General features: G+C 63.9%; 1 protein-coding gene across 3 annotated transcripts in view; it reads right to left on the reverse strand.

The window, feature by feature from the left end:
- Nucleotides 1-7,541: 7,541 nt before the first annotated feature.
- The window catches only part of RXRA (retinoid X receptor alpha), a 93,705-nt gene continuing 78,561 nt past the window's right edge, over nucleotides 7,542-22,685 (reverse strand). For all 3 annotated transcript variants that reach the window (XM_077851275.1, XM_077851274.1, XM_077851273.1), the window contains exons 5-10: nucleotides 21,052-21,221; nucleotides 18,039-18,168; nucleotides 15,931-16,063; nucleotides 14,366-14,457; nucleotides 12,698-12,803; nucleotides 7,542-11,299 (exon numbers count right to left, since the gene is read on the reverse strand). In XM_077851275.1, coding sequence (XP_077707401.1) covers nucleotides 11,152-11,299; nucleotides 12,698-12,803; nucleotides 14,366-14,457; nucleotides 15,931-16,063; nucleotides 18,039-18,168; nucleotides 21,052-21,221 — 779 coding nt within the window. In that variant the 3' untranslated portion in view covers nucleotides 7,542-11,151. The remainder of the gene's footprint in view (nucleotides 11,300-12,697; nucleotides 12,804-14,365; nucleotides 14,458-15,930; nucleotides 16,064-18,038; nucleotides 18,169-21,051; nucleotides 21,222-22,685) is intronic.

A 22,685-nucleotide genomic window follows, 5' to 3' on the forward strand; every position in this document is an offset into this window, starting at 1 on the left:
CTCGGCCCGAGCTGGGGACCCGCGGGCCCGCGGGCGCGGAGGGGGCGGCCCGGGCGGTTGCCGGGGAGACGGCGGCCCGGGCCAATGGGCGGGGGCCACGGCCGGCGGCCGGAGCGCTCACGGGGCGACGCTGCCCTCTGGTGGCGGCGGCGGGTATGACAGCCGGGCTGCGCGCCCGGAGCCGGTGGGGCCCCGCGCAGTGGGCGGCAGGGGCATCCAGGTGATTCGCACCTGCCGGGCGGCAGGGGCTACGCGGTCGGTCGCCGCGAGCTCCCCGCCATCCTGAGCTCCGGGGAGGTTACTGTCTGCCGCAGTCGGCCTTGCCCGCAGCCCCGCTGGGCGGGGGGAGCGGGGTGGGGGAATAGAAAGAGCTCGCGAAACGCCTTTCCTTGACCCGGCCTCAGGTCGGGGTCATAATCCGCAGAGTTCAGCGTGCAAACGCAGGCCTTGCTGAGCCCGCTCGTTCCATAGCTTAGTTTGGGTTTAGAGACCCTAAAGTTGCAAAATTGAAGGACCTTCAGCTTGGAATAATTAGATAGCGCCACGCACCGTCCACCCGGAGGCTTGCAACCCAGCTGTACTAGGGCTGTCGCTCCAGCTGGGAGGTGCCTCCACCTGCAGGGGGCGGGGCGGGTGGAGGGGGAGCTGGATTTCCCGAGCCCTAAGGGGGCCTGACCCACGTCACAGGGGTGGCCACCAAAGCTCCAGGCCTCAAGCAGGCTGACCGCTCACACCATCACCCCCACCTGGCCCCAGTTGTGACAGCTGTCACTCTCCCGAACCCGTGGTGGCAGACCCGGCCAACCTGGCCTCTGTGTCCTGCACCAGACGAGACCTCAGGCCCCTTCTCAAGGCGGCTCCAGGAAGCCCTCTCGGGTGGGACGGCGAGCGGCTAGCCACTCCATCCACACTGCATTTCCCCTAACTCACTGCTTTTTTCGGAAGTTGCTTTTTTCCTCCCAAAGTATCACGTGTCCCACCCAACATTCATTGCATTTGTCCTTGCTGGCAAACTCCCACACCCGTCCCTCTAACCTGGCCCCGCCGGGCCCTTGGAGACCCCACAGCCCTCCCGCCACCCGGGTATCTTGGTCCTCAGCCCCCTAGGCAGTGTCCACCTCGCTCACCCGAAGACCCTGAGGCCCAGGAGAGTCCCACCTTCCACCCCCGCATCCAGCTCGGACCCTCTGCCCCTCAGCCAGGAAGGCCCTGACTCAGGCCTGGGAACCTGCCCAGGGCCTCGAGTCACAGCCTGTTCGTTCCAGACAGACACCTGTTGTGGATTCCGCACACGGAGCCCTGGAGACCCTGTTGTCCTCGCCGTGCACTCAGCCCAGCTCAGTGCCATGAGGAGGCAAGAGGACTGGCCCATTGCGCAGATGCAGAAACTGAAGCTCGCCTGGAGAGTGAGTGGGAGAGGTGATGTGTGTGACTCGGGATCCCTAGGGAGGGGGGCGGCAGAAGAGGCCCTGGGCCTCCAGGGGGGCCCCCCAGCCACACCCGAGGCCTGGCCACAGCTCCGCAGAGCCCATGTCTGCTCTCCCCTCTCACACCCACGGCTGCCAGCCCTGGATGGTGGGAGACCCCCCAGAAACCCTGCCTGTATGGGAAGTTCCCCTTCGGACCCCAGCTCTGGATCTGTACACACAAGCTGCTCCAGGACCCAGCCTGAGGTTGGGGTCACACCCCTTCCCACAGAGGTTTGCTCCTGGGAACCTGGAGTGCACCGGGCACCAGCAGACCCAGGAGTGTCACCCTAGAGACTCTAGTGAGTGACCCTACCTTGGGGAGGGTGGGTAGGAGGGAGCGAGAGGGCAGAGGGAGGGAGGGGGAGGGAGGGCTGTCAACCTGGTGGCAACTTCACAGCCTCCCATCCCCAGACCCCTGTGTCCCTCACCTCCCCCTTCCCTTCCTCTCCCCCCTCCCCCCTCTCCCCTCCCTCCCTCTTCTCTAAGTATGAGATATTAATAATGCCTCGATATGGCATCTTTTGGGACAAGCCACATCCTTATTTACAGCACTGGAATGTCTCACAAGTAAACACGTTGGTTTCCCTAAGTAAGTATCTCAGGCAACAGTTTGCGACATGTTTTATGTACACACACCGCTTTGATTTTCTAAATAAACTTTTTTTATTTTAGACGGGCGTCAGATGTACCGAAGAGCACCAGGTGGCCGGTGCTCCGTCCCCCACGCCCGGGGCTCCCTCACTGGCCTCGGCGCCCTGGGGCACGGCTGTCCTGGTGGGTGAGCCCCATGCTCCCTGCGGGCGGTCTTTGTTTCCTAGCTAATGCCCTGTCCCTGCCCCAGGTCCTGGCGAGGACCCTGCGTGAGCCCCGGGCCCCCTCTGGACCGTCCCACGGTTCCCTTCTGTGTGTGACCTCAATGGTTTCCAGGAGGACCGGCCGGGCGTTCTGTGCCCCGTCCCTCGGCTAGTGTCTGCCCGTGCTCCCCGTGCTCCCCGTGCTCCCCGTGCTCCCCGTGCTTGGGTGGGTGGCGGGTCCGGGAGCGGGGCCACGAGGTGGGGTACGCTCCTCATCACTCCAGGGGCGCACGCCGCTGGGCTCAGGCCGCCAGGCTTCTCCACTGCAGTCACTCTTTCTCTCCCCTTGGACGGTCCCCTTGGTCAGGACGTCCGCCCGCGCAGCCCGCACTCAGCAGCGGACTCGGGCACCCCGTCTCCAGGCTGCAGCGTCTCCGCGGACAAGGGCGCCGCGTTCCGCCGGGAGCGGTCCTCCCTCACGTCTCCAGTCTCCATCCCAGCCAGCCCGGGGGTCCCTCCCGCGGCTCTCACTGCCCTGGCTGACCCGCTCCCCTCCCTGTCCGGAGCCACCAGCGGCCGAGGTCTGGGAAGCCGGCAGGCAGGGGCACGGATGACCCCAGCTCCGCCCCACCATGTGATGCCCGGCCCTGGCCCCCCGACAGCCTGGCACCCCCACTCGGATGGAGCTGAGCCCCACGTGTCCCATACGCGCCACTCCCTCCGCTTGCACTTGCACAACACCCGCTCCTCTCGGGGCTCCCAGCTGGGCCGCCTGGTCGCTGGTTGGAGGAACTACACCCCGGGTCTGTCCGAACCCTAGCACCCCGCCCCATGTGCTCCAGAACCCCCGAAGCACCCATCTGCCCCCAAGGCTCCCTGTCTGCATGGCCACAGGCGTGTCCTGTCCCCACCGGTGAGGCAGCACGCGGCCACCGCCCTGGACTCCTCCAGGCACCCCCTGCCCCACCTGCCCACCCTGGGCCCTGGGAATTCCACCACCCTGCCCTTCCCAGGGGGCCCTGTGAACCGAGTCACCGTGTCACCCTCTCTCTAGGGCTCCTGTCAGTCGGCGACATTTATGATGCACCCCCGCCTCCTCTGAGGGACGTGGAAGTGCTAGAGAAGGCTGTCCCCTCTCTAAGGCCCTCATGGCCTTGGGGATCTAGAGCCTCCGGCCAAGCCAGGCAGCAGATAGGGGAGGGGAAGAGGTCCACAGGCGGCAGGTGGTGGGCTCCACCGGCCCCCTCTTGGCACCCTGGGCCTGCTCTTTCCACCTGCCTGCAGGCTGAGGCCCAAGTTCCACCACCTATCTGACCTCGAGTCGCCACCTACCCCAGCCCCCTGCCTCAATTTCTCTCTCTCTTTTTTTTTTTTTTTAAAGATTTTACACTATTCATTTTATTTATTCATGAGAGACACAGAGAGAGGCAGAGACACAGGCAGAGGGAGGAGCAGGCTCCCTGCGGGGAGCCCGATGAGGGACTGGATCCCAGGACCCCGGGATCACGCCCTGAGCTGCTGAGCCACCCAGGCATCCTCTGCCTCATTTCTTACCTGAGCAGTGGTGACATGTCTCCCAAGTCTGAGCCTTCAGGGTGCACACTCACTACCGTGTTCACCAGGCCACGGAAGGGAGACTGAGGCTGGGGAGGTAAGTGTGGTGCCCCCAGATCTCCAGCTGGCTGAGGCCTGGCTGGCTGACCCTCGTGTCCCCCCCAGGCCCCCGGAAGGCCCAGGCCGGGCCTGGACACTGCTGTCACCACAAAGGCAGGAGGGCTGGCTGTGATCCCCTGGCCCCCCAGAGACCTGAATGGGCTCCTCCAAGTGGCAGCGCAGCCCCGCTTCTTCAGGACACCCCGAGGGGCAGGGCGGCTGAGGAGGGACCATCAGACTGGTCCCCGCCGGTCCCCACCCCACGGTCCTCCATGGGCAGCGGGCGGGACTGGCCCCAGCACTCCCAGCAAGCTCCGGCCATCCACACCCGAGCCAGCCCCCAGCCTCCGTGCAGCCAGCTTCTGGGCTCCAGCGTGTGCAGAGCACCGGGCCGCCCAGGCTCTGGTCACGGGTGCACAGCCCTGCCGGGGCGGGGGGTGGGGAGGGTCAGGGCCGCTAGGTGACCGGGACAGCCGTGCCCGGGCCACACCACGGAGCCGGGGGTGGGGGTGCCGTCCAGCAGGTGAATGAAGGCAGTCCCTGCCCTGCAGATTCTCCCCCAGGCAGCTCTGGGGACACAACGATGTCCCATCTTCTGGGCTCCCACCCCCGGCGCCGCCCCCTGGGCTGGCCACCCCAGCCTTCTCAGGAAGGGGACCTCCAGGGCTGACCCCTAAGGGCTCCTGCCCAGCCCTGTCCAGGTCCTCGCCCTGTATCCCAGCCTCTTCAGAGAAAATAAAACAGGAAGTGGTGGCTCAGGAGCATTTTTCTGGACCCAGGCCCCGGGCGGAGCACATGCAGCTTTGCTGACCCCCACCCCAGGCCCCCAGGCACCTCCACAGGGCGCGTGCACAAGCTCCACCTGGACCTTGGGATCTCAGGGGGGGAGGTCCCCTGATCCCAGCAGGACAGGAGGGGACCCGAGGAGGCAGGGGGCCGTAGCCCAGCACCTCCAGCAGAGGGCAGTGCTGCTCCATGCCTGGGTGCTGGGTGACCAGATAAGAGTGGGGTGTCCTCCCTCTGAGCCCTGTCCCCCTCCCCACTGAGGACCCCGGGGGCTCTGTGGGCGAGAGGCTGCCCTGGACCCTCTGGGTTCTGCAGCTGGAAATACCCACTGGATGGTGGCCGTGTACCCTGGACCCCAAGGATACAAGGTCACCAGCAGCCCCGGAGTTTGGGGACAGATGGGACTGCTGGGCACTAGGGGCTGGGGCTGGGGACCTTACATGGCCCACCTTCCCTGGAGCCCCCTGGGCTACCCCCCCCCCATCTGTTCCCTCCTCCCTGCAGCCCTCACGATTGCCCCTCCCCCTCCCCCAGGTTCCTGTCACTCTGGGGCTGCCACCCTTGTGCCCAGCGATGGCACCAGCCCCTTTCTGTGCTGTGTGTCCAAGGCAGGGCACCGGGGCCTGTCCCCTGTGGACAACCCCCCACTTCCTGAGCATGCCCACACGTGCTTGCTGATGACAAGACCACCCCCTTCCTGTCACGGGACTCCTGGCCCCAGCACAGGAGCTGCCACACAGTGGGTGCTCAGCACATCCCAACCCAAATCCCACTGCTCCCACCCTCACCTCTTGGGTTACAACCCCTACACACTGCTGAGCTGGCCTGTCCCCCCAATCCTGCCAGTGACCAACCCCAGCACCTCTGGGCCAGGGGACCACCCTGGGCAGGGGTTGCCATGGCAGCCAGAGGCAGCAGGAAGACCAAGGCCAGACTGCCCTGCAACATCGTGTGGGCCGGGGGTCCCCAAGGGTCTCTGCCTGACTGCTGGAAGCTCAGTGCACCCGGCAGTGCACCCATTGCAGGGTGGGGGGGTCACCAGGGCTGCACTCACCGCAGGAGGTCGGCATTAGAGCCCCGCCCAGCCACACTCACCGGCCCCCAGCCCCTGCTGCACAGGCTCCTCTGTGCCCCCCGGCGGGAAGCACAGCACCCCAGCTGTGCCCCCTGCAGCCTGCGGCCTGGAGCACGCGTGCAGGACCCTGGGCTTGGGCATGAGGGGCCCCCATGGAGGTCACCTGTCACCTGCCTATTCTGGCCATGGCGGCCCCCGAAGGACTCAAGGACAGAAGGGGTCGCGTGGCCCAGCACCTCCGGGGCCCACATGGCTCCTCCGGAAGACGCAGATCTGCCCCAGCCCCGGGCAGGGCCATAGCCTGAAGCCCTGTGAGGAATGCTCCTTTCCCGGTTTCCCCACTGCGGGCGGGCAGCTGTGAGAGCCTGTGCCCGAGAGGACACTTACACTGTGCCTGCCCAGCCCTCCTGACACAGCCCTGCACGACTGGTCAGAAGGCCCTGCCCAGAGCGGGGTGCTGGTGTCTGCTCGGGCAGGGGGACCCCCGGGGAACTCAGCAGTAGCTGCGGTCATGTGGAGGCAGGACAAGGGGCCCAACGGGGATGCCACCTCCTGATTCCCCAGGCTGCAACCCCCTTTGCAAGGAAGCAGCCCCTACAGCCAGTAATACGTGCTTCCGACGGGAAAGCAGAGTGGGCCTGGCTGGGAGGGGGCCAGGGGGGCTTCCTGCGGGGGTATGGGGGCCCCCATGCCCACCCTGTCTCAGGGTGCCCGGGCACCTGGTGGGCAAGAACAAGGCCTTGACCCAGGAAGGGCATGACCCCATGAGCACAACCAGTGGCAGGTCTGACGGGGCCCAAAGCTGACAGTGAACCGTGTCACTTGTCCTTCCATTCCTGGTGTCTCCATCCAGCCACGGTCCAGGGCCCCGGGAGGGACTCAGTTGTCAGCGTGCAGCCTCCTCCTCGGCCCATGCCATGAGGGGCAGTGTGTGGGGGGGTGTGCCAACTTGACTTCCCGAGGCCCCGTGAGGTCCTGGCACCCCAGTGCACACATGCGTGTTACACGTACATGTATGTTGTGGGCAAGTGCTGCACGGGGGCAGGCCTGTTGTGTGCAGGAGTGTGTCTGTGTACCTGTCGTGTTCACGTGCATGAGTGTGTGTGTGTGAGCACACCCTGGGGAGGGGCACGTGAGGGGAGCCACCAGCCTCCTGCTGTGAGGTTCACCCCACCTGGCTGGGCGCTTGCCTCTGCCCTCGGTCAGATCTGTCTGGTGTCCCTGGGGCAGGACCCCAGCCCTCAAGGCTCCCAGCTCCAGGAAGGTGCCTGCTGGAGGGTACAGCACTGTTACCAAGCCGTGGCCCAGCCCCCAGACTGCGCAGCGATGATAAGCACATATCACATAGGATGGAGCAGGTGAGTGTCATCCCGTCCTTATGAACAGGGCAGCTGGAAGGCCTCACTCATTTGGTGGCCCCGTGTGTGAACCGCGTGTCCATCAGGGCTTGGGCCTCCTGGGGCAGGCAGGTGGCTGCACGCCCAGTGCCCAAGGATGTGGAGGGGCCCTCATGGAACCTCCAGACCTGCCCTGGGGCCCAGAGTGGAGGGGAGCGGGCCAAGGAAGGAGCACAGCTGTGGGGGGCCCGATGCCCCAAAGCTGGGACCTCGCTGCCTGGGACTGGCCCCCCGCAAGTCAGGCAGCAGCCGAGGCGCCCTGCGCACCCTCACCGGCCCGGGGAAGCGTGCCAGCCCCGTGCGTGGCCAACTTCCAGACCCAGACAGGAAAGCCCCCAGCAGAACAAATGAGAATAGCACAACGATGTATTCTTAAACGCTCATATTTTGTTTCTCCTCTCACGTTTTTCTGTGTTTTCCTTTCCACGTTCTGACACCATTGTTCGTCTGTGCCCGGCACCCACGGCGGCGGCGTTCAGACAACAATCACGCAGGGAAGTAAGTTCACAGTCAAACAGTCTCGGGGAGGCCGGCTGGCGACAGGGGCAGAACAGAGCAAGGCTTTAAGAATCTCTCGGAAGAGGAGGAGACCCCTGGCCGCCGGGGGCCCACCTGCCCGAGGGGAGACGTCTGCGCAGCGCAGCGGGGCATCCGCACCTTCACTGAGAAAACTCTCCTCCATCTCTAGAAGCAGAAACAAAACAAGTCCCACCCCCCCATCATCCAAGTATACATGAGGGATAAAATTACATTTGTACAAAAATAGATTTTTTTTTTACCTTTCCCGATGCTTTAGACATTTTATCTCTACTCTCTGTACTCGCCACCCTCTCAAGTGTTCGCTGCGCGTCCCAGCTAAGGCATTGCTAAGGATGGGGGACTGATAAAGCTGCTTGCTCCAAAGCATCTTAAAATAGATGCACTCCTTGCCTTGAGATATTCACTCGAACCCGGATTTCACCAAAGGAGGGTCCTTATGTACTTGCTTACACGAAGCAAATGGATAGGAAAATGGGGGAAAGTCTTAATTACAAATAAAGACACAACGTTGGTAACTGCTCTGCATGTGCTGTGCGTCGACGGTGTGCAGCCCCACGCAGTTTCTCCGACAGCACAGACATGGCAGGCCGCACACCTACATGGACGGGGAGCGGGCCATGCGCCCGAATTCCATGATGGGGACAACGTCAGCCGATTACCCAGTGGCCACGCGCTGGCCGGGCCCTGCTGGTGGCCCCCGCAGACCAGGGGCTCCAGCGTGGTGTCCGCACTGGCCGCAGGCCTGAATCCTTTAGGGGCATGGAGACATGGCAAGCCGGGGTGCACGAGGCCATCTCCGCCTGAGGCCACATGCTTCCCGGGGCTGAGGGCAGGCTGGTGTCCATCCAAGGTGCCCGATGGGCTTAGCTGGCTCCATGCGGACACGGCGTGGTCATCTTCGCTCCCCGGCTGCGGAGCCCCGGCCCCAGGTCACACACGCGCCGGAGGCACGGATGCCCGGGGCCCAGGCAGCACCTGGCCGGGCTGCGGCGGGGATGGGCAAGAGGTGGCTAACAAGCTGATGTTAGTGCTATCTTTAGAAAATTAAAGATTGTCCCACCAAAATAATAATAATAATAAAAATAATTACAAAAATCACCTTAATTGAACCACATTGGTAACACTACTATCGGTCTGGTTAAATAAACCTCCTACCTCTCTACTGAGCCATGTGCATCTCCCCACTCAGCCACCTCCTCCAACAGCACTGAATGCGTGACAAGGACAGCTGAGGGATGAAAACGCAGGACAGCCCCACGCACCCACGGTGCTGTGCCCGCGGGCCGGCCGGGCTGGGACTTCTGGCTCTCGAAGCTGTGGTCTGGGGGCCTCAGGGCTTTATGGACAAGCAGCCGGGGCCCCCGGGGCCCCCGGAGCCCGTCACAGCTGAGTTCCCCAGCAGAAGCCAACCCTCCCACAGACCCAGTCCCGGGCTTTCTCCACTGCAGGTCCCCACCTTCCCAACGCCCCTGGGGAGGAGGGGGCGGGGCATGGATGATGGGGTGCGTCTGGCTGCAGAAGGCACCAGGGGTGTTGGTGGGGGGCAGTCTATGGTGCCCACAATGGGGGGAACCCAAGACGAAGTTCCCAAGACTGCCTGCATCACCACCTGTCACACCTAAGCCCCCAGAGGCTGCTGAGACTTTCGGGAGAGGCTGAGAGCTGGGCAGACCCTCCACGCCCGGCCTATACCACCCCCAGGGCAGGGGACACCTCCCCATGTTTCGAGCAGGCGGGCGGCAGAGGAAGGAGGATTTTGTGCAGTCCTTTAGAGCCTCCGCCCGGTGCCTCACCTTCAGCTTGGCTGGGGATTCTGGAAGGCAGAGGGGACACCTTCTTCCCGCCGGAGGCCTGGAGGCCTGTCCTGGCCTTGCCCCTGGGGCACCCTTGCACCAGCTGGGGAACCAGGCTCTGGGGAAGGCACCCCCCTCCCAGGGCTGCTCGTGGGGGCAGCAGGAGGGAAGCCAGGGCTACAGAGCATCCCCTCAGGGGCCGCGAAGACAGGAGCTGCCCGCATCACCCCCACCCCACCATCCCTGCTCAGCAACCCCCTCCCTCCAAGGACAAACGCTGGGTTTGTGGAGTATGAGGCATAAGATTGGAAAGGACTCAGACCAAAAGGAGGACATTACAGTGCAAAAGAAGCCAGTTCAACCTGAGAGAGCCCCTGCGCGCCCAGAGTTCAGAGCACCCTGCCCCAGAACGCAGCGCCCCGCCCGGGTTGGTGGAAATGCTACAGAAGCAGGTGCAGCGCTGGACTGGGGAGCCGTCAACCGGAGCAGGCGTTTGAAGGAGGCCCGCATGCGGCTGTCACCCAGACGAGACAACAGCCGGGCTGGCTGTCCCCGAGGGCCATCTAGCTGCAGGCCCGAGGACGCTGGCCACAACAGTCCCCGATTCCAAGAGTCTCCTACACACAACAGGCAGTCAGCGAAGGGGGCCTCCCTGCCAACAGCTCCAGGAAGCAGCCCCACTCGCCCCTTCCTGCTGGGCCTATGTGTCTACAAGTCCTTTGGGCCCTGCACGCCCCCCATGGGCCTCCTGGCTCCCTCCAAATGTGCACAGCTGCCTGAAGACCCTCTGGGGAAAGCATCCCCGCCCTCCTATCCCTGTGGGCCTCCCAGACTCAGCCTCTGCCCACGACAGGTCAGCATGGCCCAGGACTTCCAGGAAGGCTGGGCAGTGGGCTAGCCCTGCAGAGACGGGGGGTAGCCTGCCCTCCACACAGACTAGAATAGCAGACGGAACTGAGGGTGGGCCGCTCATGGGGTCTGGTTACCCCAGCCTGCGCAGGGCTGTGCAGAGGGAGAAGCTGAAGCCACAGTAATGCGAAGAGAAAAGCGAGGTGGGGAGGTGCATGACTCCCATCCCCGCAGCCTCGAGGGGGCCCCGGAACCCTACACAGAGGTCAGCTCCTGGCCTGGTCAGCTCAGGGGCCACACTGCAAGTCATCTTTGGAAAAGGGGCTGCTCGCCCATCACTGTGAGGGAAGGGAAGCCTGCTCACCCCAGAACCCCCCTCATCTTTCTGGGGGTCGAGGGTCTTCTGCGCCCCACTCCCAAGGCTGGGCGGGGCATGCCAGCCGGGGGGTGCCCGACAAGAGGCGACGGAGGTCACTCCAAACACAGGAGGGGAGCGTGGCATGTTCCAAACACCAGCGAGGCCCGGGGGGAGCTGCCCCCGCCACCCAGGGGGGGCCTGCCGGGCCTGGCCGGGGTTCACGCCAGTTCCTGCCGCTCGGCTGTCGCCCCGGGAAAGCCACGGCCAGCTCTGTGGACGAGTAGCTCTGAAAACAGCGAGGTGGCCACACACTCAGGCTTAGCAGGCGGTGCCCCCACGTCCTAACAGGCCAGGCGGAGAAGGGGCAAGGGCGGGCTCGGCCGGGCAGAATGGCCGCCGGGTGGGTGGGTGGGTGGGTGCGAAGGACGGGCTGGGGCCTAAGTCATCTGGTGGGGGGCTTCCAGCATCTCCATGAGGAAGGTGTCGATGGGCGTGTCTCCGATGAGTTTGAAGAAGAAGAGATGTTCCAGGCACTTGAGGCCAATAGAGCGCAGGGCCGGCAGGCGGAGCAGCAGCTTGGCAAACCTGTGGGAGGGCCGGCTGACGGTGAGCCCGGGGTGTCCTTTCCTCCACCTGGTGCCCGGCAGCCCCCAGGGGCAGGACCCAGGCCTGAAGCCAGAGCAGCAGAGCCCGGCCTGTAAGAAACCTGAGAGGGAGGCCGGGCTCTCCGACTGCAGGGACAGCAGGCCAGGGCCTGGGGGCAGGAGCACACAGGGTGGACACGAAGACCCCGAGGGACCAGGGGCAAGACGCTGGTCAGGCTGGTGCAGGCTCAGTAGGGCTTTGTGGGCAAGTTAGAGCATGTGGGCTTTCCCTGCGGGCAAAGGGAGCCACAGCAGACCTTCGGGGGAGATCACTCAGAAGACGGATCTGAGAACCAGCAATGCCTCTGGCTGCTGTGGGGAGACCATGGTGAAGCAGGTCTGTGCGGGCACAAGCCCAGGGCCAGTGCCCACCCCTTCCCCAGAAATAGCTCTACTGGAGCTCAGCCAGAGGCAGGAGCCCCAGGCCCTGCCCAGCCCCCCAGGGAGGAGACTGGATGGGGTGGGCAGGGGAGGTGCCGGGGCTCGGGGAGGACGAATGCCAGGCTGGGCTGCTCTGCCCTCAAGAACAGTGCCCATCCCCGAGGGGCTGTCCAGAGCCGCCCTTCACAATGGTGTGGACCCTCAAGGGGCTGTGGGGCCTCATTAATTATTCACAACGTCTGTGTTTCAAGGGAGAAGCGCTGTGGTTGCTGCCCCACAACCCACGTTTTAAAGGCAAAAACACAGCGTAGAGGCTGGACGGGGGCCAGAGAAAGCTGTTTTCTGCTGAGCTGGCGAGAAGGGCTGTGGCCAGGAGCCAGGAAAAACAACCGGGCCAGCCCTCCGGCCTCCCCGGCAAGTTTCACTTTAAACCAAACCAGATGAGGGCTGAGAGGGAGCAGGGCAGCCACCGTGTGTGCAGCTGCGCGTGCGCTGGCGGGGAGGTGGTGCTGGCACCCAGGGTGGGGGGCACGTGCCCTCCCAGGAGAGGCCCTTTTGGAGGGAGGAGCTAGAATCAGGACAAGAACAGATCCCCTTCTCGCCTACCGTGCACCTGGCACCGGGCACCAGAGATGAGACCCGGCCCTTCTGGAACCCAGGCAGGTGGGAGGCAAGCTCCGCATACGTTTACAAAGCACCCACTGTGTGCTGGTGTCCGTCCCTGCTGGGGGTAAGCACACCAAGGCCCTGCCTCTGGGGGCTCCCTGGAGGAGTGGAGGGAAGCCCTGGCTTCGTTCCCTACTCTGTGAGGACAGAACCCGGCTGCAGGAGAGCAGGAGCGAGCGCCTCCACCCTGCCCAAGGAAGGTGTCAGAAGGGCTGGGGGCAGGCTTGCTGGGGCAGGGGTGGTAACAGAGACCCTGAGGCCTCCGAGGGAGGGGGCTGGGTGGGGGGCTCACCTTCCTGGCTGCTCGGGGTACTTATGTTTGCAATACGCCTCCAGGGACGCGTAGACCTTCTCCCGCAGTGCCTCCACCTCTGCCGGGTTCGAGAGCCCCTTGGAGTCTGCAGGGGGTAGGGGCTGCAGGTCAGAGAGCTGCACGGAACACCCAGGTGCTTGGGCTAGCTCCCCCTTCTCCCCACTGGGCCAGGACCAGCAGCTGCTGGGCAGGCTCAGCCCCCGAGGTCGCCCTGGGCTTGAGGTTTGGCTTGCTACTTGCTGGCCATGTGACCTGCGGCCTATCCCTGGACTTCCTAACACTCAGCTTCCCTATCTGGGGTCAAGTGCATCCAGCTGCCCTCACACTCCCTGGTTACCATGGCAACCAGGCTGAAGCCTGAGCCCAGCCTGGAGGGGGCTCTGACCCTGGACAGAGATGCCTGGGAGCCCAGCCACCAAAGCTGGCAGGGCCCAGGGTGGGATCTAAGGAGCAAGAGACGCTCCAGGGCTCAACCAGGGCGGCGTTACAGGGCTTCCTGAATGGGGTGGAGTCCCCCATGCCAGGCAAAGCTTTGTGGAGTCTCCTCTGCTTCCTCATCTCCCAGGGTTTCCTGAGACCCAACGGACCAACAGAGACAAGCCCATCTCTCTGCATACCAGCCACCACTTATTGTCAAGCTAGACTCACAAGGCCCTTGGTCTGCCCCAGCCAAGTGTGGTCCACCCTGAAGGCACAGGGGGGCATAGGCTGGAGCCCACACCCACTCACTGCTGCTGTCTGATGCCGCCGAGCCCCACAGTGGCTCTGCTGTGGGACGGGCCTGCTGTCAGGTCACCTTTGAGCCGCAGACAGGGGCGGCAGGGTGGGGGGCTCCTGCCAGCACTGCCTGGCAGCCTGACATCCCAGCGGGCGCACTGGGGTCCAACACAAATGCCACAGGTGGCCTGGGCACCTTGAGACTGTGCCAGGCTCCTCCACAGCTCAGCATCCCCAGACCGGGGGGTCTTGGCCCTAGCCATGCCCTCCAGCAGCCCTACACCCATGCCTCAGACAGTGACCCAGAGCCAGCAGTGAAGCCACACACAACTCCACCAGGGGCCTCCCCCAGGCAGGGCCAGGATGTGTGGCCCCACCTCCCATGCTGGCAGGATCACGGCGAGGGGCACAATCTGAAGGACACAGTGCCCCCGGAATGGGCTCATCCCTACAGTAGCCAGATCCCTCTGTGATGGAGCTAAGGGAGGGCCGGAGGTCAGGACCCTTGGCGCCATCCCGTCTACCCCACGGGCTGGCCCGCTCCCCCACTGCTCCCCGGAAGCCTGCGGCAGCCTCAAAAGATACTGGCCCTCCGCACCCCTGCCCACTCCCGGCCAACCGTCTGGTCTCCAGGGCTTGGCCACCACAAGTTCATGAAGACGCTGCCTCCTCTGGAGCCCAGGATTCTAGCACCAAGCAGTGCCACACTTAGGACACAGTGCCCAGAAGGCTCGGCCCGAGGCCCAGCCAAAGCATGAAACAAGCACGGCTCTCGATCCACCCCCCCGCCCCCCACCCCCCGCTGCATGCAGTGGCTGCCATGCGTCCCACTCCTGGGAGCCACAAGAAGAAGGCGGCATGGCTAGTCTGCAGCACGAGTGGGCTCTCGGGCCCGAGGCCGGACGGCAGGCCATGCCAGGAAAGCTGTACCCGGGTTGAAGAGGACAATGGCACGCAGGCAGCCCAGCTCCGACTTGTCCATCTGCATGTCCCGCATCTTGGACACGAGCTCTGTCAGCACCCTGCAGAGGAAGCAGGCAAACACCACGGCCTGAGTCAGACCATGCCCCTCACCAGGGCACCCCCGCCCCAGAAAGACCCCCAGGACGGGCTCGGGAGGCTGGATGGGGACCACGGAGCAGCTGGAGGACAGGCCCCACCCCCCGGGATGCTGCCCAGCCCAGGACTGGGGCTCCCCTCCCGCTCTGTCAGAGGGCGGGACTCTGACCCAAGCCTGACTGGCCCGCCCCATGGGGTCCCAAATCCCCAGCCTGAGCTCCCCGACCCCATCAGCCCAGTCTCTGGTTCCCCAAACTCGATGGCTGTGCCCAGGAAGTGCTAAGTGGTCAGTGAGGCTGGACCACAGGGAAACAGAGGACAGTGGCCTGGGGAGGGCCTGGACGGTCACCCCAAGGAGCCAGAGTCCCCGAGGGTCTGCAGGCTGGAGAGGGACACGGTCCCCTGGAGACCGAAGACAGGGTGGGAGGGGACGGGCGCTCGGATGTCCACCACTCTGTGGCCAGGGGATGCCCTGAGGCAGGGGTCACAAGTTCCACACACTTGAATGGCAAGTAGCTGGTTCCCTGTGCCGCTGCTCCTTGGGTAGAAGCCCAAGCCTCTGTCCCTGTTACTGCCCTAGCAGCTGGGAGTGTGGCGGGGCTGCGTTTCTAAACCAAAGTATCATCCCAGCACTGCACTCTCTACAAGGGGCTTCTGGGGGCACTGAAGTGCCATACTCCCAGCAGCCTTTGGTGGCTCCTCTCTCAAGGCCCTGAGAAGTACTGCACAAAGACACACCACCTATCCCCTGCAAAACCAGTGCTTGCCAGTGTATGTGGCCACAACCCCTACTTGCACTTGGCACATCCCAGTGGGCTCCAGGGCTTCCTTCTCCGTTCTACCAGAACTGCCCGCAGGGCAGCACAGTTCCTGCATTCACTTTCCTGTGGGTGATTCCCGGGAGGGTCTGTGCACCCTTGACCCCAGGCTCTTCCGCTCGGGGGTTCCCTGGGAGCCCTGCCACCACCTTCCTGCCCCCATGGCCCACAGTGTGTCCCTCCCGGCCCTTCCTCCTCCAGCGGGCTGAGTGGCTGGGGAGCAGCTAGAATGGAGACATGCGGCCGCCCCCTTGCCCAGTGCTGCCCCTCTGCTGGGGAGCCAGGGGACGCAGGGGTGCAGGGAGGCACGCGCCCACCTGTGGTCGGGGAGGAGGAGCAGTGGCACACATGCAGCCGAGGGCTTGCGGCTCCAAAGACCCAGGGCCACTGCTGGACTGCACCTGCTGTATAACCTCCGCCCAAGGAGCACGGCGCCTCTTTCCACGTACGGGATACAGGATGTTAAAGAAAGGAGCCGGGAGGAAATGAACCCTCACATTACGCTGGGGTCGTCAAGTCTCCGGTGGATGGACGTGCAAAGGCTTGAACTTGTGTCCTTGTATGCCAATTTCCATGTCCACATCCACACCCTCCACGAACCTGGCCCGGGGCACCCACCTGTCGAAGATGGCGCCCACCCCCGCGCTGTGGGCACTGTTCCGGTGGACGTGCAGTCCGGTGGCCAGAAGGATCCCGTCCTTCACGGCGATGGACCGGTGGGAGAAGGAGGCGATGAGCAGCTCATTCCAGCCTGGGCGGGGAGGGGAGGGTGCACGGTCACGTGGCTGTGTCCCCCCCCATGATGGGTCGGCCACTCCGCCCTCCATAGGCCGCACCAGCACAGAATACCCCACTGCAGGTGCCGCGGACCCCGAGATTCTGAGCCACATGCCAACTAGGGCAACAAGTTCCCCAAGAAGTCCTGCACGGAGCATCCCCTCTGGCTCTGTTCAACCCAGGTGCTCCCAAGCCCATGTGCCCAGGAAGTCTCCTCCCACAAGTGCCGGACACTCTTGCCATGGAGGACAGAGGGCCTCTCTGTGGAACACCACGGGGCAGCTGCTGCCAACCTGGTCTCAGCAGCAAACTCTCAGACTCCCATGTGCTACGGGGGGCACCGCAAAAGAATAAATTCTTAAACTGACATAAGGTGTGTTAAAGCCTCAGGCGAACCGGACAGTATTTTCATGAGATCCCGGTGCAGACAACTGGGGTGGGTGTCAAGGGTTACGAGAAAGTATGGAAGCAAAACTTGAAATAGAAATTATTTCTGTGCTGGGATCTCAATGAGTCCTGTGGACGGGGAAGCCTCAAGCCGCTTCCACAGGTGCAGCACTGACACAGCCACACTCCCCGGGCTCCGTGACTCATGGCCCCACACAGCCTGTCACACATCATCCTGACTACAATCCTACAGGCTCAGGGCAGGGTAGGGGTTACCCTGTCACATGGTGAGTAAGGGCGAGGACCCAGGCCTCTGCCGCCCCTACCACCTCCCCTGATAGCTCTGGGTGTGGGGATTTAGCCCCAGCTAGAGGGAAAGCTCTTCCAGAAGGCATGCCCTGCCCCAGGTCCCCTAGGCCCCCAGGCACCCAAGCCCACAGGCCCCCAGGCATCTAGGTGCCCCCTAAGCCCCCAGGACCCCAAGCCCATAGGCCCCCTAGGCCCACAGGCCCCCCAGACCCCCAAGCCCATAGGCGCCCAAGCCCACAGGCCCCCAGGCCCCCAAGCCCACAGGCCCCCCCAGGCCCCCAGGCCTCCAAGCCCTCCAAGTCCACAGGCCCCCAGGCCCCTACGCCCCCAGGCCCCTAAGCCTCCAGGCCTCTAGGCCCCCAGGCCCCCCAGGTCCCCAGGCCCCAGGCCCACAGGCCCCCAAGCCCATAGTCACCCAAGCCCACAGGCTCTCCAGGCCCCAAGGCCGACAGCCCGGGGACAAGAGTTCTGCCGGGGGCAGAGCTGGCCCCAAGTGCATTTTCCCCCCACTGCGGATCACTCTGGAGTCACTCTGTCTCCCTGCCATCCATCCCCCACGGGCATGCCCAGCCTCCTCCTACCTCTGGGCCGGCTGCTACCTCTCCCACTGCCCCAAGCACACATGGGCTGCCCTGGGATGCTCCCGCAGCGCCCAGCACTGGCCTGGCATACAGCTGGTGTCGTGCAGCCTTCCGCCGGTGGTGCACTTGGCAGCACCCAGCTCGTGCAGGTGGCCCAGTGGGGCAGGAGGCTGGCTCGGTGGGGGGTGCTTCCTGCCGGCCCCCACTGGAGGCCCAGCACCGGCACACCTGGCTCACCTGTCCCTCCTGCCCCACTGCCAGGATGTGCACTGAGGACCCTGGTCTCAGCAAAAACGGGTCTCCACTTGGTACGCCTGTCACGTATCAGGAACTGGGCCAACCTGGACCCCTGGCTCTGACCCACCTGGCCAGCACTGCATCCCCCACCGGGAGGAGGAGCTGTGGCCTCGGTGCGGGGCGAGGACAGAACACAAGCCGTCCAGGGCAGTCCCTGTTGGGCATGCTGCCCCCACCCTCTCCAGAGGGCCCCAGACAGCCCTTTACCCCTCAAAGGGCACTAAGAGACCCGAAACCAAATACCTCCTTATGGGGGGCAGTCAAGGCCAGGGCAGGAGCCCCCCCACAGCCCGAGAAAGGAGTGTCCCAGGGCCCAGCCCACCTGTGGGTCCTCAATGCCCTGCCCTCTCCCTCCCATACCTTCCCAGCCCTTACCTGCCCTGAGCAGGATGACCTGGTCGTCCAGGGGCAGCTCAGAGAAATGCGGGATCCGCTTGGCCCACTCGACCAGAGTGAAGAGCTGCTTGTCCGCAGCCTGGCAGATGTTGGTGACGGGGTCGTTGGGCTGAGTTGGAGGAGAGGCACGCAGTGAGCGCCCAGCCCAGAAGACAGCCTAGGTCGGGCCGCCTCACCACCATGTGCTGCACCTGCCCTGGGCTGAACGACAGCCCCAGGGACCATGTCCTAACCCCCCGAGCCTGCACGTGTGCCCCTGTACATGTGCCCCTATAGGCTTCCCTCTGCAGGCACAATCAAGTGAGGGGTTTAGGTGGGAGAACTCTGGACAACAGCTGGGCCCGGTGTCATCACAGGGTCTCTGTCGGAGGGAGGCCGGGGTCAGAGACGGAACATGTGAGCAGGAGAGAAGCCGCTGGCTTGAGGCTGGAGGAGGCCCGAGCCAAGGACGCAGCACCCCCAGGGATGGGAAGGGCAAGGGGGCGTCCTCCCCAGTAGGAACCAGCCCTGCCGACACCACAACTCTAGTCCACAACACTGATTGTGGACTTCAGACTTCTACGACCAGAAGAGACTAAATGTGTGGTTTGAAAAAATAAAAAATAAAAATAAATAAAAATAAAAATAAAAATAAAAATAAAAATAAAAATAAAATAAATGTGTGGTTTGAAGCCCTCAGCATGGGGCCAAGTGACCCCGTGGCACAGCTGGGGAAACAGGTGCTGGCGTGGGTGCTGAGCTGGGGTGGGACTCCGAGGTGGTGGACAGTGTGGGCCCCTCCGGGCCACTTCTTCCTACCAGAGCAAGATGACACACAGACGGGGGCATCAGAGGCTTTTCCAGAAAGTTCTAGCCAGGGGGGATTCTACCCTCATTGTCACATTTTCACAAGTGAGGAAACCCTGGCAGCATCAGTGGCCTGGGCAGGGTGGACCCCTCTCCCCAGCTCCTGGCCGGCGGCCCCTCTGGGTCCTGAGCAAGGGGGAACGTGACGCTCACACACAGTGGCCAAGGCATCCCTGCAGGAGTGAAGGTTCCTGCAAAGAGCTCCCATGGCAGAAACCATCTGCCCTAAAGGGAGGTGCCGTCGAAACACCCTGGGGCCCGTGGGAAGGGCCCACCCAGGGCTCAAGTGGGAAGCCCAGTGACAAACTAGCAGAGGCCACTGGTGGGAAGGGGCTGGGTGTGCAGAGGCGGACACAAAGCTGCAGGGACAGGTGTCAGCCAGGGTTTCTGGGGCTCATGGGACCCCAGCCCAGGGTGCCAGACCCAGAACACCCCCAAACTGGCCCTCACCCCTAAGGCCCTCTGCTCACGGGGCTGGCCCTTGGCAGTGGGGTGTTCCCTCTTCTGTCCTCTGCAGCAGATTCTGTCGAAGTACCACCAGAAGCCTAGGACCATATGCGCCAGCGCCCCTGTGGGAGCTCACTCTCACTCTTGCAAGCGACCGCGGCACGGAGGAAGGCATGCATGGGGTCCCCAGCTCACGCGGGTGACATGTCCAGCAGCTAGCATGCCAGACGCTGGGGCCAGGTTCTAGTGGGCACCACCCTGGCCAGGCTCTGCTCTTCTGAGGCTCAGGGAAGCCCTGGGAGGCAGGAGCCCAGGCCCAGGCAGATGGACAGGGGCCCAGGGAAGCCGTGCAGTGGGGAGGCAGGGGGATATGGAGGAAAGTGGGAAGGAGCCTCAACGCTCTGCCACAGGCTCTGAAGCCCAGGGAACCAGCCTCCCCGGCCCCTGGCCATTGGCCCCCTTTCCAGCCCCTGAGCCACTCCTAGGCAGGCCAGTCTCTGCAGCTGGACACAGAGATCAGCACGTCCTGTGTGACAGGTGACAGTAGGGCCCCCAGGCAGAGGCCCAAGGCTCCCCCAGGGCTTGAGCAGTGCCAGCAACCACTCCCAATGCCGAGTGAGCCACACCGCCATCTGAGAGACGGGGCCCAGCGAGCCGTCCCCACGGGGCACCCAGGGCGACAGGAGCAGGGTCAGACACGTGCTAGTCACAAAACGACATGTGCTCCCCTCTCAGCCAGCCCCGTGTGGTCACACCGCAGGGAGCAGATGGCAGCTGACTTGTCCTAATAATGTCCTTACTGGACAAACGAATAAGTTGGCAATGCTCTGCTTCGTCCACCTCTCGATTTCTGTTCAATCGTGAAAGCCTCGAAGCTGGTCCCTCCACTGGGACAGAGGGGTGGACACAAGAAGGGTTCCCAAGCAGAACACCAGGCAGGCCCCTTATGCACCTCCTCCTCGGCTGGGCTCCAGGTGGAGGTCAGGGGGTGCTGTGGTCCTGGGCACCAGATACCCCCACAGAAATACAGGGAAGCAGGGTGGCCTCTCAGTGCTGGAGCCTCGTGAGCACACAGGACCCTCCTGGCCTGGGCTGCAGGGTCCCGGCAGTGAGCAACAGTGCAAACGCCACCCCCGGCCAGGCGGGGACGGAGAGTTAATGCGCTGCACACCCCACTATGCACCCCCACATGCTAGGGGACAGAAACGAAGTTCTGTGCCATGTCACAGGGCCAGGCCCACCTTCGCAGGGCCATGAAGGAAGGCCCCCCTGGAAAAGTGTCCCCTCACACCAGACAGAAGCCTCAAGAGGAATCAGAGGAAGCTGCATGTCAAAGGCCCTGGAGTCTCAGGGAGATGAGCAGGGCAGTGTGTCCAGCACAATGGGGGCCATGCTGGGCCAGGCGGAGGGTGGAAGGGGACAGGCCACTGTGACCTCAGGGCCCCGGCCCCAGGACTCTGGTCCCAGCCCTGACCCCACTGGGGGCACAGGGGAAACCAGCCCACGGCCTGCACCCCTGGGGCAGGTACAGGACCTCAAAACCCAGCTGAGCAATGGCCGGAGGCCACACAGAGCAGAACAGCCCGAGCTAGGTCCTGGGTATCGGCATGGCCCAGGACAGATGGGGCCTCCTGCCCAGCAACACGCCCTGGGGCCCCTGCCGCCCAGGGGAGGCCATGAGGACAGGAGTGACACTCACCGAATTGGGGTTCAGCCCCATGTTCGCGTCCACATACGTCTCAGTCTTGGGCTCCACAGCCAGCTCCGCCTCCAGAATCTTCTCCACTGGCATGTCCTCGTTGGCGCTGCTCGTGGATTCCACCTCATTCTCGTTCCGGTCCTTGCCCCGCTGCCGCTCCTCCTGCACGGCTGTGGCGTGGAGGGGGCGGTGGTCAGCCCACGGCTCCCCCTCCCCCCAGCAGCCCCTCTGCCATCAGGGGCCGAGCAGTGCTAGCCCCGAGCCAGCGTGCCTGCCAGGCCGGCTGGGGACGGTGCTGCTCAGAGCTGGCTGAACCACCACCCTGTCTCGGCCTAGGTCCGGCCTCCAGCAGCCCTGTGCTCTGAGGACATAGCACATACCTGCCCCCTCATTAATCCATTCAACTAAAGCCCACATCAGGGCCTGTCTAGGGCCAGAAGTACACAGGCCAGGGCACCAGGGCCCAGCCCTCATGGAGCGGACAGTTCAGCTGGGGTCCCCACAGGCAGTCAGAAGGACTTTGATGGACTACAGACTGTGGCAAACCAGGAAGGCTTCCCGGAAGAGGCAAGAAAAGACAAAGGTGACAGTTCTGGCAGAGGAGGCAGCATGTGCAAAGGCCCAGAGCTAGAGCAGAGACACTCCTGATCTGTGGGTACCACACCGGCTGGAAACCCACTGTAAGGGGTACAGGAGTCTGATGTGCCACAAGAGAGGGACAGGATGAAACACATCTCTGAAAGTCCCCTCCAGCTGTAGAAAGAAGAGGGGGGACCTGGGGAGACCAGGAGCTAGAGGCCCACCCCGAGTGCAAGCCAGGACGGCCTGGGCTGGCCTGGAGTGGGAGGGGTCAGCACCAGGGTGGAGGGCTGAGCACACAGGAGGTTGGGAGGGACCAGTCCCTGGGAGCCCAGGGAGAGAAGCCGACGGGGGAGGCAGAGAGAGGGGCATTCACTTGCACACTGCCCCACGGGGACCCACGTGGACAGAGGGAGGAGGTCAGGGCCCGTGGCGGGGCGTTTACACACCTCAGACTTCAGAGCCAGGCAGCTCAAGCTGAGGGGCTGGGCCATGAACCCCACCAGAACTCCCCAAGCACCCGAAATGGCTCCTGAGCTGCTGCAGCCCCCCGAGCTGACCACCCTGCACCCTGCCCCCCCACACACACACAGGGAAAATGAGTCAACAAAGGGGAGAAGTCACAACTGTGCAGCCTGGTGCAGGCCTGGGAAGGGCCGTCTACACGGCACTCTCACAGCATGAGCCAACAGGGGTATTGGGGGTACCCAGATGCCATTACTGCAGCACCAGGATGGGCAGGCCTCCCCCAAGCCCACCCATGCCTACCCTCCTATGGCCTTGTTCTCCCCAGCTAGAGATGTATGGACATCCCCCTCTAGCAGACCCCCCAGGGCCGGCTCCTCAGCCCCTACCTGACAAGGCCCTCAGTTTCTTGGGGTCCCCCGGAGATCCCGACAGAGTGGGAGCTTGGTGAGGTGACCTCTAGAGTGTGGCAGGGAGATCTCCATCCACAGGCCCGTCCAAGCGGAGGGGAAGGGCGTGGAAGTGGCCTCTCGCTGCAGAGCCCAGGGGCCGGAGATCCCCGAGGAGGACCCCGGGACTGCTGGAGCTGG

The sequence above is a fragment of the Canis aureus genome, chromosome 16 (assembly GCF_053574225.1).
Source record: "Canis aureus isolate CA01 chromosome 16, VMU_Caureus_v.1.0, whole genome shotgun sequence".
NCBI lineage: Eukaryota > Metazoa > Chordata > Mammalia > Carnivora > Canidae > Canis > Canis aureus.